This window comes from Gymnoscopelus braueri, assembly GCF_963280865.1.
Source record: "Gymnoscopelus braueri genome assembly, chromosome: 5".
NCBI classification, from domain to species: Eukaryota; Metazoa; Chordata; class Actinopteri; order Myctophiformes; family Myctophidae; genus Gymnoscopelus; species Gymnoscopelus braueri.
The window spans coordinates 1,424,190-1,441,247 of record NC_137606.1 but is presented as its reverse complement, the minus strand read 5'-3'; the positions used below and the strand labels follow the sequence as shown (position 1 = coordinate 1,441,247).

The 17,058-nt window shown below is 40.3% G+C and overlaps 1 protein-coding gene across 1 annotated transcript; it reads left to right on the top strand.

The window, feature by feature from the left end:
- The first annotated feature begins 1,185 nt into the window (after positions 1 to 1,185).
- On the top strand, positions 1,186 to 17,055 carry klc3 (kinesin light chain 3). Its single transcript, XM_080429585.1, has 14 exons — positions 1,186 to 1,456; positions 4,655 to 4,894; positions 5,347 to 5,412; positions 6,910 to 7,074; positions 7,950 to 8,025; positions 9,418 to 9,563; positions 9,925 to 10,007; positions 10,683 to 10,770; positions 11,795 to 11,896; positions 12,164 to 12,337; positions 13,778 to 13,877; positions 13,983 to 14,145; positions 14,262 to 14,328; positions 14,452 to 17,055. The coding sequence occupies exons 2-14, from the start codon at positions 4,685 to 4,687 to the stop codon at positions 14,533 to 14,535; spliced, it is 1,524 nt and encodes a 507-aa protein (XP_080285711.1). The 5' UTR covers positions 1,186 to 1,456; positions 4,655 to 4,684; the 3' UTR covers positions 14,536 to 17,055.
- The last annotated feature ends 3 nt before the right edge of the window (positions 17,056 to 17,058 follow it).

Here is a 17,058-nt window from a genome sequence, read left to right as displayed (position 1 = left end):
CCTACTCTTCATCATTTACACCTCAAACCTGTCACAGCCACTTATTTCTCTAACAGCACTCTTTCCCTCTCTCATTTTCCTCTTCCCATCACACCTCCATCCTCCCTCCCTCCTCCATGTCATACAGTATACACTGAATTCTGAAAGAAATGTGGTTCTTCAGCGGTTTGCAATGGTTGAGGTGCTGCAGCTATAGACAACAGAAGTGGTTCTCAAAGTGGGGTCCGGGGACCCCCAGGGGTCCTTGAGGGGGTTCCAGGGGGTCCCCAGCCAAATGTGTTATATAGCATCGAAATACGTTTAACCACTTTAACCCCACATCGGCTATTTTCAATCATTTTGTCTATGAATTGAATACCAAGGCCCTCATTGGAAACAAGTCCGCAAGGACTTTTATGAACGGACCTGTTAGACAAAGTATTTTAAATGTAACTGTGCTGTTTTACATTTTTTTGCCTAATAAAATATTCAATCAATTATTCAATCAAAAAAAATAACTCTTGAATATTTTTGAGACTTTAACAACCAACACGAATCTTGTATGGGGGTCCCTGGCACAAAATATTTTCAAATGGGGTTCCGTGGCCAATAACATTAATTTGGGGGTCCTTGACATGAAAAAGTTTGAGGACCTCTGGACTAGAGCATGACTGTCGTACAAAGAACCTGTTCAGCCCCTGTCTAGTTCTAGAAGTAATTAAGACTGGTTCACTACTGATTCTTTAGCTTACTTTAGGCACCTCTAGTGGTATATAGATACAAGTGAACTGCTGGCACTAGACGTTTTTGGAATATAGTAATTGTTTTGATGATGCTCAGCTCAAGTCGGCATAACCTTATTTTTTAACTCTATGGGCATAATAACTCTATGAGCATCCGAACACAGAAAAGACCGTCTTCTCCTCACTTAAGTCCGGAGGGGCTGACTGAGGGGGGCTGTAGCCTACTAGAAAATCTGTCAGGCATCATTTCAGGGCAGGCATGTTGTGAGCTTGTACATAGATAGCCTTTGATTAAATGCGAATTTGCGAACGCTAGATGGTGGCAAATACTTCCCCTGGGAGTCGGGACTCCGTTTATCCCTGGTGGTTGATCTGGGCCCAAGTGGCAGCAGTTCATCTGGGCGGCAGATAGATGGCCTTATCCCGGGATGACATGCCGCGCGGTGCATGGTGGGAAGGAAACGCTTGGATCAGGTAAAGCTGTAATGACAGAAGAACCGTCTGAGCCTCTGGAGGAAGAAGAAGCAGCAGGTGAATGATCTACAATCCTTACTTCACCACCGGCCCACATCATCATCACTCCTCTAACACCACAACAGTACCTCATCACAACGGAATAACGGATGATCTGAGCCGCTATGTTTAATGTGGGCCCCATGGTGTTCAGATATAACAAAGCGGAGTGAATACAACAACAAGGGCTCGAAGCCAGGAGTTTATGCTACTAATAACAGGTGAGCTATAAATAACTTTTTGTGTGTGTGTTTGTGTGTGTGTGTGTTGACATATATCCTGTGATCATAACACCGTTTTTCCCGTCGTTGTTGCAGTGATCATTACATATTTATTATCATGCTATAACGCGCAGCTTATTGCATTGTTGTTAACGGCGACATGCATTACAGTTTACAGGACAAAACGCATCATATCATGTGAACTAGCTCGTCATTGTATTTTTAGCCTACGTGCCACATTGTTTTGCACTTTATTATTCTCTGTGATCATTCATCATCATCGTCGGTCGGACAGACATGGAAACACGCAGGCCTGTTGCGCCGCCCATCGTAAACAAAACGCATGGAGACGAGATGACAACAACTCTGTTGTTCTGTTCACATCGATGGCTTTTAAACGCCATCGGGAGACCGTTATAGAGATCTCATCTTCTCATCTTATGCTCATCTCATCCTCGTCCTGCACTTCTCTTCTTCATGACCGTTTCACTGCTAGCTTCAATTCTGTCTCTTCTATGATTTGAACGATGATAAACTGAGCGTTTGGAAGTGACTGTGGGTGGCAGCAGGCCACCACCACTAGGGATTATAGGGCAATGGACGTTAACCAGGGGTCATCGCCATGCTGGCTTGTGGTGGACATTTTTGTCAACATTCTATTTTTGCCATGGACATACAAATGAGTGGATAATAATATTACCTGAAATACATAAAGAGCCTTAGGAGCCAAATACACATAAAGAGCCAAAAACACATAAAGAGCCAAATGGACCCATTTGTGCACTCTCAGTCTCAGAGTTATGGGGGTCCTTGAAAATGCAAAGTTAGACAATCACTGTCCTAGTGGACTCCTACTGTGCCATAGTATCATAGTAAATCAATACATATTCTGAGGAAAACCTGGAGACTGACATTCAGTATTTGGGAAAATAAGAACAATATAATGTTATGTCAACTAACAAACAAAAAATTGCCACAGACAAGGCCATGTCTTGCCACGCATGTGTCTGTGTACGGACACATTGATGACCCCTGAGTCGTTAGCACGTTGTCAGTGGACAGGACTCAGGAGTGTCACTCCAATACGTCCCTTAGTTCATGATGATTCATCAGATATGTTCAAGACAACAGTTATAGACTTGTTCACTGTTAGTTGACCTGAGGCTATGGGGTTGGGCTGTACATTGAAAGAATGAGGATGAGGTCACCTATATATGCACTATGGCAGCGGCTTAACCTACAGTATTGAATATCAGCTTCAAACAACAAAACCATTATGCAAATCTAACCCACTAGGACTGCTATTTGTCTTGATTCATGAAGTGATCGCCACTTTCATTGGACCTATTTATTTTCTGTCTTTTTGAAGACTTATTCAGGGTTTATGATTGATATCGCTCCCAGAGTTGGGGATGTCAATAATGTAGGCCTATTACATGCATTATGTTAACAGGTAACATGAGTAGGCTTGTAATTAACCCCTGGTCCCCAGCACGGCTGACACCAAGCTTTCACGTATGTCTAAATCTGAGTAAATCTTATGTTCTGTATTATGTTTTACTTCCCCATCTATCTGCAACATCTTCCCCTTCTATGTCCACTTCCCTTTTTTTGTTTTTCAGTCTTAGCAGCAACAGCAAGTAGGCCTATGTACTGTAAATTGACACCCCAATATGAGAGCAAACAAAATAGATGACAGTAAAATAGCCAAATCTACAAGCCCACAATGGGTCATACACATCACAATGTGTTGTGAGCTTGTAGATCTGCGATCTACGCCATCGTACGAGTCGACAAAGTATAAATCGGGCTTAAGAGTATGTCCTGCCTGTGTGTGTTTTTCCTTCCTAGCCCCTTCCTAGAGTATCTCTCCTTCCTCTGTCCAATCCTCCGTCCTCGCCTCAGGTCAGACTAGAGAACAGAAACCAGAGAAGTGGAACCATGTTGTTATCTGGGGATGAGATCAACCTTACGTTGAACACCCTGCGGCACTGACTGCAGGCAGGGTGTTTTTTTTTTTACATTTTGTCGCTGTCGGGTGGAAACCTTGTATGTCCAAAACTGTTACTTTTCCGAAAAGAAGAACCCATGTTCCAATGGATCCAAATGTAGTTATTATTTAGTCACACGCTCGTTAACACTTTTCATTGGTGCAGTCATATTTAAACCCCACACACAGACACAGTTTCACTTTCACCTTCAAAATCTTTTAAAAAAATAGCAAATTAGTCAATCTACTGTACACGTGTTGTGAGCTTGTAGACAGATACAATTTGCTTCTCCTTTTCCCTTCCTCACTTCCTCCAAATCGGCATCCTTTATTTCCCACATCATCACTTTACAATTCTACATATTTTTTTTTTTGATGCAGCTTAGATGATCATTTTTACATTATGTCGTATCAGGGTTATTATTATATAACATGATGTTGATGCATGTAAACTTGGGTTCATTGCATTTGCCATTGGGCCCTTTTCACAGCAGACAGACAGACATTTGGATGGGTAAACACACAGCTGAAGTTTAGTTTAATTTATGGGTGTGTTTAATTTAGGTATTAGGCTACTCCTGTGGTGTTAACTTTATGCTGACATACAGAAATGCCTAAATGAAGCACACCCCACAATTAAAGTTATTACCTTCAGCCATGGACAGATTTTGGACAGGACCAGTGCCCATGAGCCCTTGACTATGAGGCTGATCGACAATTGACTAAAATATATATACAGTTAGTACATATACATATTATGTAGGTTAACACTCAAATATTTGGGCCCCTCAGCCTATACCATACAAGACCCCTCCTATATGGCCATCTGACTAACAAGACGAATGTTTTTTTAGGATAAATTTTTACATGCAAATAAATATCATGTAAATACTGTACGATATAGTCTGTAAATACTGTATGATAAAAGGTCTACATGTGCTTTCTCGACCCACACCTTACAACTCGAGTAGTCTGCTTGGTGCCCATTCGACGGACCGTTCTGGGTGGCATGTGGAGGGCCCCCTAAAAATTAATTGGCCCAGGGGCTTCCGTGAGTCTTAATGCATCCCTGCCTTCAGCTGTCAAAATGTCTGCTGTGAAAAGGGTCCATTATTCATTATTAATTTTAAGGGGGATAAAGTCTGTTATTACAACTGCTTCTACTGGTACTACTTGTACTAATGCTACTACTTCATACCAATATCCAGGTCAGAAGAGGAACTCTAGACGTTTGAACCATGTTATCTGGTGAGGAACTCCTTTGCAGCACACAGCAGGTGATTGCTGGGCTGGAGGCGCTGCGAGGAGAAAACCGCACTCTGCTGGAGAAACTGCAGGATGCGATGGAGAGCAGATCAGCGGCAGAAAGCGGCAGTGTGGAACAAGAGAAAAGCTGCATCATCAGCCAATCACTGGAGAGGATAGAGCTGGGACTGGGGGAGGCCCAGGTAAAGACGGAGCAGAATCGAAAAGCACAGCTGAATAATAGACTACAACAAAGCGGGAAAAAGGCCAAGTGCCTGACAGAGCAGAGCAGAACTGAACTGAATTGATCTCTTTACTGCAGTAGAATACTTTTCTTGTTATGGATTAGAATGAATAGTTTAGAAGAAAATGGAATAGTCATAGATCTGTACCCATCTCTTTCACTGCTCCCATATTATTGTCCTCCCGCCCAGTCTCTCTAGTCTATAACACGTTACTAAACAGAAGACAGAATCTCTACCTGGTTCAGATAATTGCCCTTTAAAAAACAAGTTGACTTGATATCAAACAAGTTTCAGATTAAACTCTTTTGAGTGTCCACACCATCCATGGTGGGGTTTTTCTTTTTGACCAAACAAAAAGATTTCTCTATAGGCTGTTTGCCCTCACTACATGCATTCTCTCCTCCCTCCAGGTCATGATGGCACTGTCAGCCCACCTGAGTTCTCTTGAGGCAGAGAAACAGAAGCTACGTGCACAGGTGAGATGACTCTGAAGAAAAATAGATATGGAAGAAGCTGATACAGTGGTGTCCAGTCAAGTGCAACAGGCGCCAGCGCTGGAACTGGCCCGCCAGCGATAATATCTGGCCTGCCAAATTATTTTGTAAATTATTTTGTAAATTATTTATGAAAATAAATAATATCTGGCTGGCAGTCCTACATACAGTACGAACACTCACACGAGCTTAAGAAAGCCATTAGCCACAAAGCTAATTTGATTGACACAACTTTATACATCACCAAAATTGAGGTGAAAATGGCCACGGTGCATGTAACCAAATATTAGCATTGCTGTATGTATATTTGTGACCCAGCAGATTTGGTCACATTTTTAGAAAATCCATAATAAATTCATTAAAAAAAAATTAACCTCATGATTTTTTGTGTGACAAAGAAGTATTTGCTTCAATCACTCTATCACAGAAAAATAAGAGTTGTAGAAATTATTGGAAAGTCAAGACTGCCATGACATAAAGTTCTGTCATGGCAAGTGTATGTAAACTGCAAGTAGGATATCGACGGCAATGGCTTTGCGTTGATGAAATCTGTTAAGATGAACGCATAGTTCTCTTTCCATTCTTTGAATGTAGCCCTTTCACTGTCAACTTTCCTCTTTTAGACTTTTGGATGAAAAGCCTCTCTCACGTTTAAAAAACAGACCAAAACTTGGCAATGTTTCACATGCCTTAAACGATACACTTCTCTCTGTTCTAAGAAGAGACCTTGAACCCTGAAAGAGCTCTTGTTCGAAAAGGAGTCTGTCTCCAGATAAAATGTTAGTTTTTTTAAACTTTTTGATTAACTAAATATCCTCTAAAGTATCACATTCAAGGATGGTGCATGCACAAAATGATTACTCAAGCATTTCTATCTGCCACTGTTACATTTGATTACACACGCACGTCAGTAGTTTTACACACATCTTTGTTTATTAACTATTTTATAGCAATGTAGTTATTATTGCTTATGAGGTGTTTTTTTGTATGTTCCAGCTCCTAAATTAACCATTGATTGTGTTTTGGCCTGTCGTCTAATTACTACGATGGTGTCACGCAGTGAAAATATCTGATCCACAAGCACATAACACATAGCAAAGATCTGCTATTTTCACCATTACATTTATTTTATTTATTTGCCATGCCCAAAATAGGGACTCCAGGTTGAAAGTGGTTAATGCAGGTTTTCATTCTAACCAAAAACCACACTAACTGATTTCCAACACAATAGCACACAGTCAAAAAGTTTTGTGTTTGTTTGAAAGAAAACCTGTTACACTTGATTTATTGTTTTATAAATAAATGCACATGCGTGAATGACTATATATTTCCTATATGTAAATATATCATGCAATACTAATGAGCTCCTTTAATAAAAATGCCTATTTTTGTCACCTGCTGCTCCTCTGTGCACGAGAACAGGGCATTCTCTGCAAGTAAAGCTTTAAAAACTAGTTTTCTTATTCTCTTCCTCCTCAGGTGCGTCGGCTCTGTCAGGAGAACCAGTGGCTGAGAGACGAGCTGGCTGGAGCCCAGCAGCATCTACAGGACAGAGAACAGGAGCTGGTCACTCTGGAGGAAAACAACAAACACCTCCAGTTCATGTCTTCCATTCGCAAATATGACCAGGACGAACCACCACTGGTGAGAAAGACAAAACTACAAAATTATTAGTTTTTCCTAAATTATAGTATTATGTAGTACGTACTTTGAAATAAATGTACATCTAAAAATGTTTTGATTATCTACACACTATATCATACATGGGCAACTGGCGGCCTGGGGGCCACATGCGGCCCCCACCTTCACTTAATGCGGCCCACAGGTTAATATCAGAATACTGATATATTATTGATTTCAGCTGTTACAATTCCAAACAGGCAAACATGACCCGCTTTAATTACTTCAGTCTATATTAGTAGCTTATAGTATTGAAAGTCTATTGTCTTTGTATTTGTATTTAAGTTCATAAAGTTAACATAAGTATAACTAACTGCATTTGAAATTAAATACAAATGTTACTTTTCAGGATTCCAATTCAAAAATAGCAAAACATTTATAAATCAGGATTCCAATAAAAAAATAGAAAAAATAGCAGATCTACAAGCTCAAACCACGTCGCACTGCGACGCGTTTTGAGCTTGTATATCGGCTACTTTTGCTACTTTTGTGTGACATAAAATGGCGAAGTACGGCATTAATTTACGAAAAACGTTAAGATACGGGGATAGTGGCCCTCTCCATCATCCAAGTTGCCCACCCCTGCACTATATCATATGGGATATTATCGAGTATGGGCCCAAGCCTAGTTTGCACCAGCATGAGTTTACTAATATTACATGCAAACATCAACCTCTACATGAGCCATACTAAAAATATGCCTAGATCATCTGTCGGTCTGTCCGTCCGTACGTCCGTCCAGTCTTTCATAAACAAGCATGCTAAAATCAGCTGGTTTATATAACCAGTTACTGAATTTTGATGACGAAGTGGAGTTTGTTTCTTTTCTTGTCCAACAGGATGATAAGGACACCTCATCCACAAAGGAATCTCTAGATGACCTCTTTCCTACTGAGGAGGAGGAACAGTCACAGAGTGAGTTCTACATTGCTGTTTGATGTCTCAAGTTGTTTGGTCCTGTCTGTCAGTGTTTCTCAGTGTCTGTACAGTAGGTCAGTAATCCTACTACCACTCTCTGCACCAATGGTTCTCAAACTTTTTTTTATGTCAAATTAATTGGCCACGGACCCCCATCTGACAATATTTTGTGCTAGGGACCCCGTAGCACAAAATGCTTAAAATGCTTAAAACATTTTAAATTTTATTTTTGAAAATGGCATGTGAGCTTGAAAATCGATCATTTTCACATATCCGATGTATATTGGGTTAAAGTGGTTAAACACATTTTGATGCTATATTAACTCATATTGTTGGGGACCCCCTGGAACCCCTTCAAGGTCTCCTGGCGGTCCCCGGACCCCACTTTGAGAACCACTGCTCTACACAGTAAAATCTGGTGTGTAGAACACTTTTAACGTTTAGTCTCTCAATACTTTATGAATGCTCTCATGATGGAAAGGTACATTTGAGGCAACAGCTCTTCACAAGACCCTAGGGACACTTTCTGTAGTGATGATGTCACATTTTGAGCATTGCTGTTACTCATGTGGTGAGGAATCATTTACTCTGTGGGTGAAACTGCACATTATGCAGGCCCTGCTTTTCAGTTGAGCTTAAATGCTTAACCAACAGCATAGTGTCTGTTAGAATAGTGGTTTTCAACCTGTGGGTTGAAACATGATTTTGGGGGCGTCGCCAGATGACAGTGAAGGACTTTTAAAACCTTTTTAATACCTCGGGGGGTAAAATACCATTAGTGCATCAAAAGTAATATAAAAACTGGTCAAATATTATATATGGCATATGCATATGCATATGCCAAATGCATCTTATTGTCAATAATAAGAGGCAACGAATTTCAAAATAGCCGATCTACATGATCACAAAGATACGTCTCGCGTTGCGAGGCGCTGTGAGTTTGAAGATTTGCTATTTTCACAATAGTTATCTGTGGGAACGAGTCAAACAAAATGTAATGCCTCAACTCCTACAATTCCAAGTGCTTGTTAAGGTTGGGGGGGTCCCCAGTTCAAATGTGATTATTTTGGGGGGTCGCGACCTGAAACGGTTGAGAACCACTGTGTTAGAACAGAACAGGCCTGTGCTAATGTGTCTCCCTGCCTGGTCTACTTTTTGGATAGACAGACACACACACACACACACGCACACGCACACACGCACACACACACACACACACACACACAGTGAGCCTACAGTCTGGCACTGGGCCTGTGCCAGACTAGGCAGCGGCCACCTGGCTTAATAACTGTTTTGTAGGAAATACCTGCACATTTGTGCAGGGGTTTCTTTGCACAGTGTCGTATGCGTCCATGTTTATGTCACCTTCCATCTTCTGTCCTGGTTCAGTGTCACAGCCCCACCAAAGCAGCGCCGTGGCAGCAGCACAGCAGGGCGGTTATGAGATCCCGGCCCGTCTCAGAACCCTACACAACCTGGTCATCCAGTACGCTTCCCAGGGACGCTACGAGGTCGCTGTACCACTTTGCAAACAGGTGAGTCCTGGGTTTATATACTGTATGTTCAGATTCAAGTCAGTTGAGTTCAATAATATATACATTTTGGCAATATATAGAAACGTATCGTCGCTGTCGTGCAGAAACCTCTTATCTCCATTTTCTAACGTTTTTTTTGTAAATTAACACCCTACTTGATCATACAACAGCGTCATATAAAAGTATAAAAAGTTGCAGATCTGCAAGCTTAAAATGTGGCGCGAAGGGACGTGTTTTGAATCCTGAAAAGTAACAGTTTTGGACATATGAGGTTTCCACCCGACAGAGACGATAGACATTTTGGCAATATATTAAAGAAATATCCTACTTTTAAAGATAACATTTCATCACTCTTCAACAGGCCCTGGAAGACCTGGAAAAATCCTCAGGACACAGCCACCCAGATGTAGCCACCATGCTAAACATACTAGCACTGGTTTACAGGTGAGGCTCGCACGTGAGAATAGTAACGTTAGAAACCCACCAGGCATGCACGCATAAGCGCACGGACGCTGGTTTTCTTCTGCTCCATGTTAATGAATGCAGCCGTTCTCGCTGGCCGCGCACGGACGCTCCACCCGTGCATGTGAATGTTTTTTTTTCCTATACTATACAGGAAGTACAAAAACAAGGCCCTCTCACAGGCTGTTGAAACACCATTTTCCTTGTGGTAATGCAAAGAGTTTACACCACCAGTGATGTGAAAAAACAAACTGATTTTGAAACCATCATCAGCGTTGTGCTGACACACACACACACACGCACACACACACACACACACACACACACACACACACACACACACACACACACACACACACACACACACACACACACACACACACACACGTACACACGCACACACGTGCACACACACACACACACACACACACACACACACCTGCCCGAATGAAGTCGGGAGGAACTGCTACTGTAGCCGGTAAACTTGCTACTGTACTGTACCTCTCAAGCTTATTTATCCGTTTTGATCAGAATTCGAGTGCTATTTAAAAATAACATAATAGTTCAGTACTATATTGTATTTTGAAACTGTGTGTGTGTCAGTTTTATTACGATAACATGCACTGAAGCACTACATGGTGTTTCTGTTTTCTGCAGGGACCAGAACAAGTACAAAGAGGCAGCAAATCTACTGAATGATGCTCTGGCGATCAGAGAGAAAACTCTGGGAATGGACCATCCAGCTGTAGGTCATCCACCCCAACACTCACACCTACTCGGATGGACAATGATGACTAAGGAGTTGACTTAGCATTGTTCATTTTAAATACATAGGAACTCATTGTTGTCAGGAAGCTCTTTTTGACCTGTGGTTCTCAACCTTTTCAGGCATAGGCATAGTTGAGGCATAACATTTAGTTTGACTTGGTTCCACAGTTAAATATTGTGAAAAAAGCAGATCTACAGGTCTTTTTCTGTGGTATTAAAAAGATCTTAAACGTCCTTAAATTGTCACTTCACTGTCATCTGGGGGACCCCCCCCCAAAATCATGTGGGGGTCCCGACCCACAGGTTTAGAACCACTGCTGTAGCTCACTTACTGGCAGAAATATTGTCCCTGCAGTGACGACTGTACATATTGTACTGTAGTACATACTGCTCAGAAAGACGTATTATATGAACTGTAAAGGTTTTTGGCGAATCGTTTACATCAGTGATCCTCAAATAGTGGACCCCGATCCGGACCGAACCGCAACAATCTCCGGACTATGGGCAAATTATAGCACCTAATATATTATTTGTATTATCTGCGAGATGCCATTGTTATGCAACGAGTCAGAATGATCTCGTCTCCACTCCACGCAGTGCTCCCAATGTGTGACTGTGATTTGGTCCAAACGTTGACATTTTCAGGCACATTCTGTAATTTTCATAGTAAACAACATGGTTCAAATGTCTTTTCAAATGACATGAAACCAACATGAAGCCTTTAAAATAAGACTTTTTAAAGTTTTTTTTATTTGTCATCTTGCCAACCCCATTTTGTCACTGACCCTAATACGTTAGTTGTAGTTCTACATACCGGTATATACATTTGTAGATCTTATGTGCCTTATGACTGGTCTTACGGACCTTTGTCTCATTGAAAATGTTCTTTGTGGACCTTTTCAGATTGATTTTGAGTACCCCTGGTTTAAATCAACGGAGTGATACTCAGTCATTCGAGAGTGATCATTCATAATTGTGTGCATCCATTTATGTGTCTACAGGTGGCAGCAACACTGAACAACCTAGCAGTGCTTTATGGGAAGAGGGGGAAATATAAGGAAGCAGAACCACTTTGCAAGAGAGCTCTGGAGATCCGAGAGAAGGTGATACAACCATCCAAAACAAATATCGTCTCTGTCGGGTGGAAACCTCAGATGTCCAAAACTGTTACTTTTCAGTATTCAAATTCAAAAGTAGCAGATCGTCAAGCTTGTGGATCTGCTACTTTTGATGCTTTTGTGACGCTGTAGTATGATCAAGTAGGACATTAATTTACGGAAAAAAACGCAAAAAGTTAAAATATGGAGATAAGAGGTTTCTGCCCGATGGTTCATAGCGCAACTAACTTGGTCTCTCTGAAATGTTCCTAGGTCCTTGGCACTGACCACCCAGATGTTGCAAAGCAACTAAACAACCTGGCCCTACTGTGTCAGAACCAAGGGAAGTACCAGGAGGTGGAGCAGTACTATGAACGGGCCCTACACATCTACCAGAGCCGACTGGGACCCGACGACGCCAATGTAGCCAAGACCAAGAACAACCTGGTGGGTGGAACCAAACGGACTGAACTAAAGCAAACTGAAAGGGACAATTCACTGTGTACACATATTCATGTTATAAACCATTATTTAACAGGGAAAGTTGAAACATAAAAATCACTATACAATATGATGTATTTGTAAATGTTCAATTTTGGCATTTAGCAGATCAGAGTGGAAATGTAGTGGACATTTTGACAATCAACTATAGAGTAAGAAAGCGGTCAAGTAAATACATTGCCAAGAAAACAATTAGTATGGAAAGGACTTTTAAGCTGTTGACTTCACCACTATGGGACAATGCACAGGTCATTGTAATGAATTATAAATCATGTTCAATAGTGCTCAAAGCCAGTTAAGATGCAGCCACACCCGGAAAAACAGCTAAAAGAAAAAGGATACAACCATTGATAAATATAAATATGCCCCAGGTGTTGTCAAATATGTATTTTCAAAAATGTATGTTAAGGGTTATTGTTTATTTCAAGAACTTGACATTCCTTAACATTTACAAGGGATAACCCAGTGTATTGTAACAATACACCTTCCACATTGTAAGGACAAGTGGAAAAAAGTAAGCAAACTGACATTGAAAAAAATTTGTAATGATTGCTCACAAGAATGTATCCTTAGTTTATTAATGCCAATGGCTGAATATCCACTCTCAAATAAGAAATACACAGTTTGGACAGGTAGCAGTCACACTGTGAGGGTAAAGTGAGTCAGTCGGCCTATTTAAATATGATCAGGTTTGGTGAAATGGCAAGTTGTGTAAATGGTTTCATGGGAATTGGAGTTATGAACCAGTAACTCTTCTACAGTTTTGATTAATTATTTTAGTTACAGTGATGTCACACCCTGGTGACATCACTCTAACTAGGGGAAGGGAATCGACATGAGTGTGTTGGAGGTGCAAACAAAGGTCCTTCTTCCATGGATTTTGTTCCTTATTGTATCATTTTTCATAAGATTGTGGTTGATGCAAGTTCCTACACTACTGTTACGACCCCGTAACAACGGCCCCGTACCGAACCGAACGGCCCGTACCGAATGAACCGAAATGAGTTTGTTTTTTTAGGGTTAAAGTGGTTAAACAAATTTTTATGCTATATTAACAAATTTAGTTGGAACCCCCTCAAGGACGCCTGGGGGTCTGCGGACCCCACTTTGAGAACCTATTGGAAAAGTATCTACCGTGGCACCCAAATATCCAGCCGAACCGTGAATTTTGTGAACCGTTGTTGTACCCCTAGTACCGTTGAACCCCTAGTACTTAACCATAATTTTTGCACTTGGACAGAAAAAAACTCTCAATATATATGATCTGTCTCACAGACTATGCTGATACCCGTGTAGTTTGCACCTACAAGACAACGGCAGACTCGGCCACTCCCCCAAATGTGTGTCTCAAAGAATTTAAATAAAAATATATCTTTCTCCATCAAGGCATCATGCTACCTAAAGCAAGGGAAGTATAGGCAGGCTGAAGCTCTCTACAAAGAAATTCTGACAAGAGCACATGAAAAGGAGTTTGGATCTGTTGAAGGTAAAAATGCTTTCAATCTCTCTGTTTTGCCCATTAATCGGTTTCTATTTGGAGTAGCATTTCTGTGTGTCTGTCTGTCTCTTTCATCTATTTGTCCTACTGTAGGTGATGGTCGTCCTACTTGGTCCAGTTCGGAGGATGGGCTGGGCACCCTGAAGCGCAGTGGCTCATTTACTAAGCTCAGGGAATCCATACGACGCAGCAGCGAGAAGCTTGTCCGCAAGCTCAAAGGAGTTGGGACACAGGATACAAGCCCAATGAATACTGGGTAAATATATAGTTAGAGAGTATAAGGTCAGATCTGTTATTGCTGTATGGCACCATCTGTTGCTTTGCTTCTGGCTTTGTTCACATTTATTTATACAGATTATATTTGCTCTCCAGAATGAAGAGGGCCAACTCTCTGAATGTGTTGAATGTTGGAACCAGAGAGAGTCAAGAGGGTGCACAGGTGAGCAAAATGATCTATCCATTAGTTAATTCTATCCACACATTTGTCCTGCCATCCATCCAGTCATAAGCTAATGTAGCGTAAATATGTCTCGTGCCATCATGATCCTTTTTTTTTCTTCAGCAGACAATAGGCCTGAGCTACTCGGAGAGCTGTAACAGCTCCCTGAGCCTGGCTAGACGAGGCTCACTTGGCGGGGCCAGCTAGCGACGGCGTACACACACACACACACACACACACACACACACACACACACACACACACACACACACACACACACACACACACACACACACACACACACACACACACATACACACCATCTTCATACCGTACAAAATATCATTCTTTGCAAAGAATGGTGATTTCAAGTTATGGGAGTACTATAATCTGATTACAAATACTAAAAGGTGCCCTGTAGTGATCAGATTAGACAATGCAAAGAGCAGGTGAATGCTTAATTAATCAGAAAAGAGGTATTGAAGTACAATGCCGTTTCTTTTCTAAGAATATTGACACTTTTTTTTTAAAGGAACTGTAAAGAATTCGTCCATCTATATTGGAATGATAAAGTACTTTATTCTCAAATTTTGTCCAGTCAGAGCGGCAGAGCAGTGGAGGAATTCAGAACCTATTGCTGACAAAACTTAGCACTGCTGATTCACAATTTGAAATGGATTCCTCTCTGAGGAGAAATGTTTCTATTTGATACATTTTATATTCTAAAATAATGACTAGATAATAGTGATCAAATCAGATTTTAAACTGGACTATATCATACATTTAACTTCATACTTTATACAAATCCGTAATTCAGAACAAACTGAAAGTACCTTCTCAGGATACTTTGTTAATGTAATCCAACACATTACTAATAACAAGTTGATGCAAGTAGATTATATTTTGAAGGCAACTTTTCTAACCTTATTCACTCTCAACAGCAAAGATATATTTAGGTAGACTTAACTTTCTCAGGTGGCAGTTGATATATACCGTATATTGGTATGTACATTGAAACACTGAATACACTTGGAATGATTCTATGCAGTGTTACAGCAGGAATATTGTTATAATATTATAACAAATATTGGTATATTTGTACTTTTCATGCTAATTTTAAGAATGTGAAAATATATTTCCCACAATGTTGCACATTCCATTTGTAGCTCATTTCATGTTTACTAGCTAATGTTAAACACGTTTTACATCTCTCAAAGTATAATTACTAGAAATGTTTACTGCTGTATTTATATTTTGAGTGTATTGTTTTCAGGACAATAACACCTTTTGCTTATTCAGAATTTACTATGGCAATCTTGAGCTGTCAAAACAAATGGAATATGCTCCTCATTGACTTACATTGTACGGTAAAACAGCACATAAACAAACGAAAACAAAGTTGATTCAGACTATAGAACATCAGCTTTTATTTCAATTAAATCTTTTCTAATTATTGAATGAATTCTGTAAGTATAATTACTAGAAATGTTTACTGCTGTATTTAAATTACAAGTGTATTGTTTTCAGGACAATAACACCTTTTGCTTATTCCGAATTTACCATGTCAATCTTGAGCTGTAAAAAAAAATGGAATATGGTACGTTTAGTTAAGTTTTAATATACAGTATTTGACAATGCAATCATTTTGTAAGCATTTTATGAGCTATCTTGATACTTCAAAGTTAAGTGTTGTGTGACTGAGTGAACAATTCATTTCTATACATGTCACTTTAAAACACTGACAGGACCTAGCTGACCAAATACTTCTGGGTTGTTTAAAAATGCTGTATATGCATACAAACCTTTTTTGACTGTAACCCAAGCTCTTAACAGAATAGTTGACATTTGTTGTTAATTTGGCACCGTATTTGATCAACTATTTTTTATCAAGCTTTTATTTCAATGAAATATTTGTTTAATGCCGGTTACCCCCCCACAGTATCTTTTGATGGGGAAAGGAGAATTATTGGTGGCCCATTATGTGATCTGAATTTAAAAGTAGACCCAAAGGATTCGTACATACTTACTAAAGAGACTGTCTCAATGTACTTTTTACTGGTTAAGTAAGGGTTATAATATGCACTATATGTTCGTAGGTTGACAGGGTTCCCAAGGGCTCTTTACTTGGTCTGCTCTTTTTTTATCTACACCAAATCTCTTCACCGAAATAGCAGAATGTTCATCCCAGAATAGACACTAGGGTTCATATGGTTAAACTGCCAGATTTCAGTATGAATTTACATAATGATCTCTTCCTATAATAAAGAGAACAGCTCTCTTCCTATAAGAGAACAGCTCTCATCACACCCAAGAATAAACAGATCTGAAGGCCCCATCATCCGGTTTGTAGCCTCTTGAAAGTCCACCCGTCCTCCCACTAGCAGTAACCCTGCTAGCTGATCAACAATTCTGTATGCAATTAATAACTACTGAATCTGATTGTACATTTCCTTTGGTAGAATGTTTGTTATGATGGCTGCACTTGCACAACCGCACTAATCTATGTAAAAGAGTCTGTTACCAGCCTAGCTAAATCTGCTAGAAGAAATGTTGCAAACTGAGAAAGGAGCACATGCTGTACACTTTATACCTGATTTATGTACTCTGTTGAGAGTGCATCAACTCAACTCAATGCTGTGCTGTTTTATGGGGATTATTATTATTTTTTTTGTATTTTGTATCTGGAAACGGATATGTAAAATAAAGTATGTTACTTTGAGTCTTGAAGCC

Excerpts from the sequence above, each read along its gene's own strand:
- klc3 (XM_080429585.1), top strand. The coding sequence starts at position 4,685 with ATGTTATCTGGTGAGGAACTCCTTTGCAGCACACAGCAGGTGATTGCT. Across the intron at positions 7,075-7,949 it reads ACCAGGACGAACCACCACTG|GATGATAAGGACACCTCATC; the intron begins GTGAGAAAGACA and ends CTTGTCCAACAG. Across the intron at positions 14,146-14,261 it reads ACAAGCCCAATGAATACTGG|AATGAAGAGGGCCAACTCTC; the intron begins GTAAATATATAG and ends TTTGCTCTCCAG.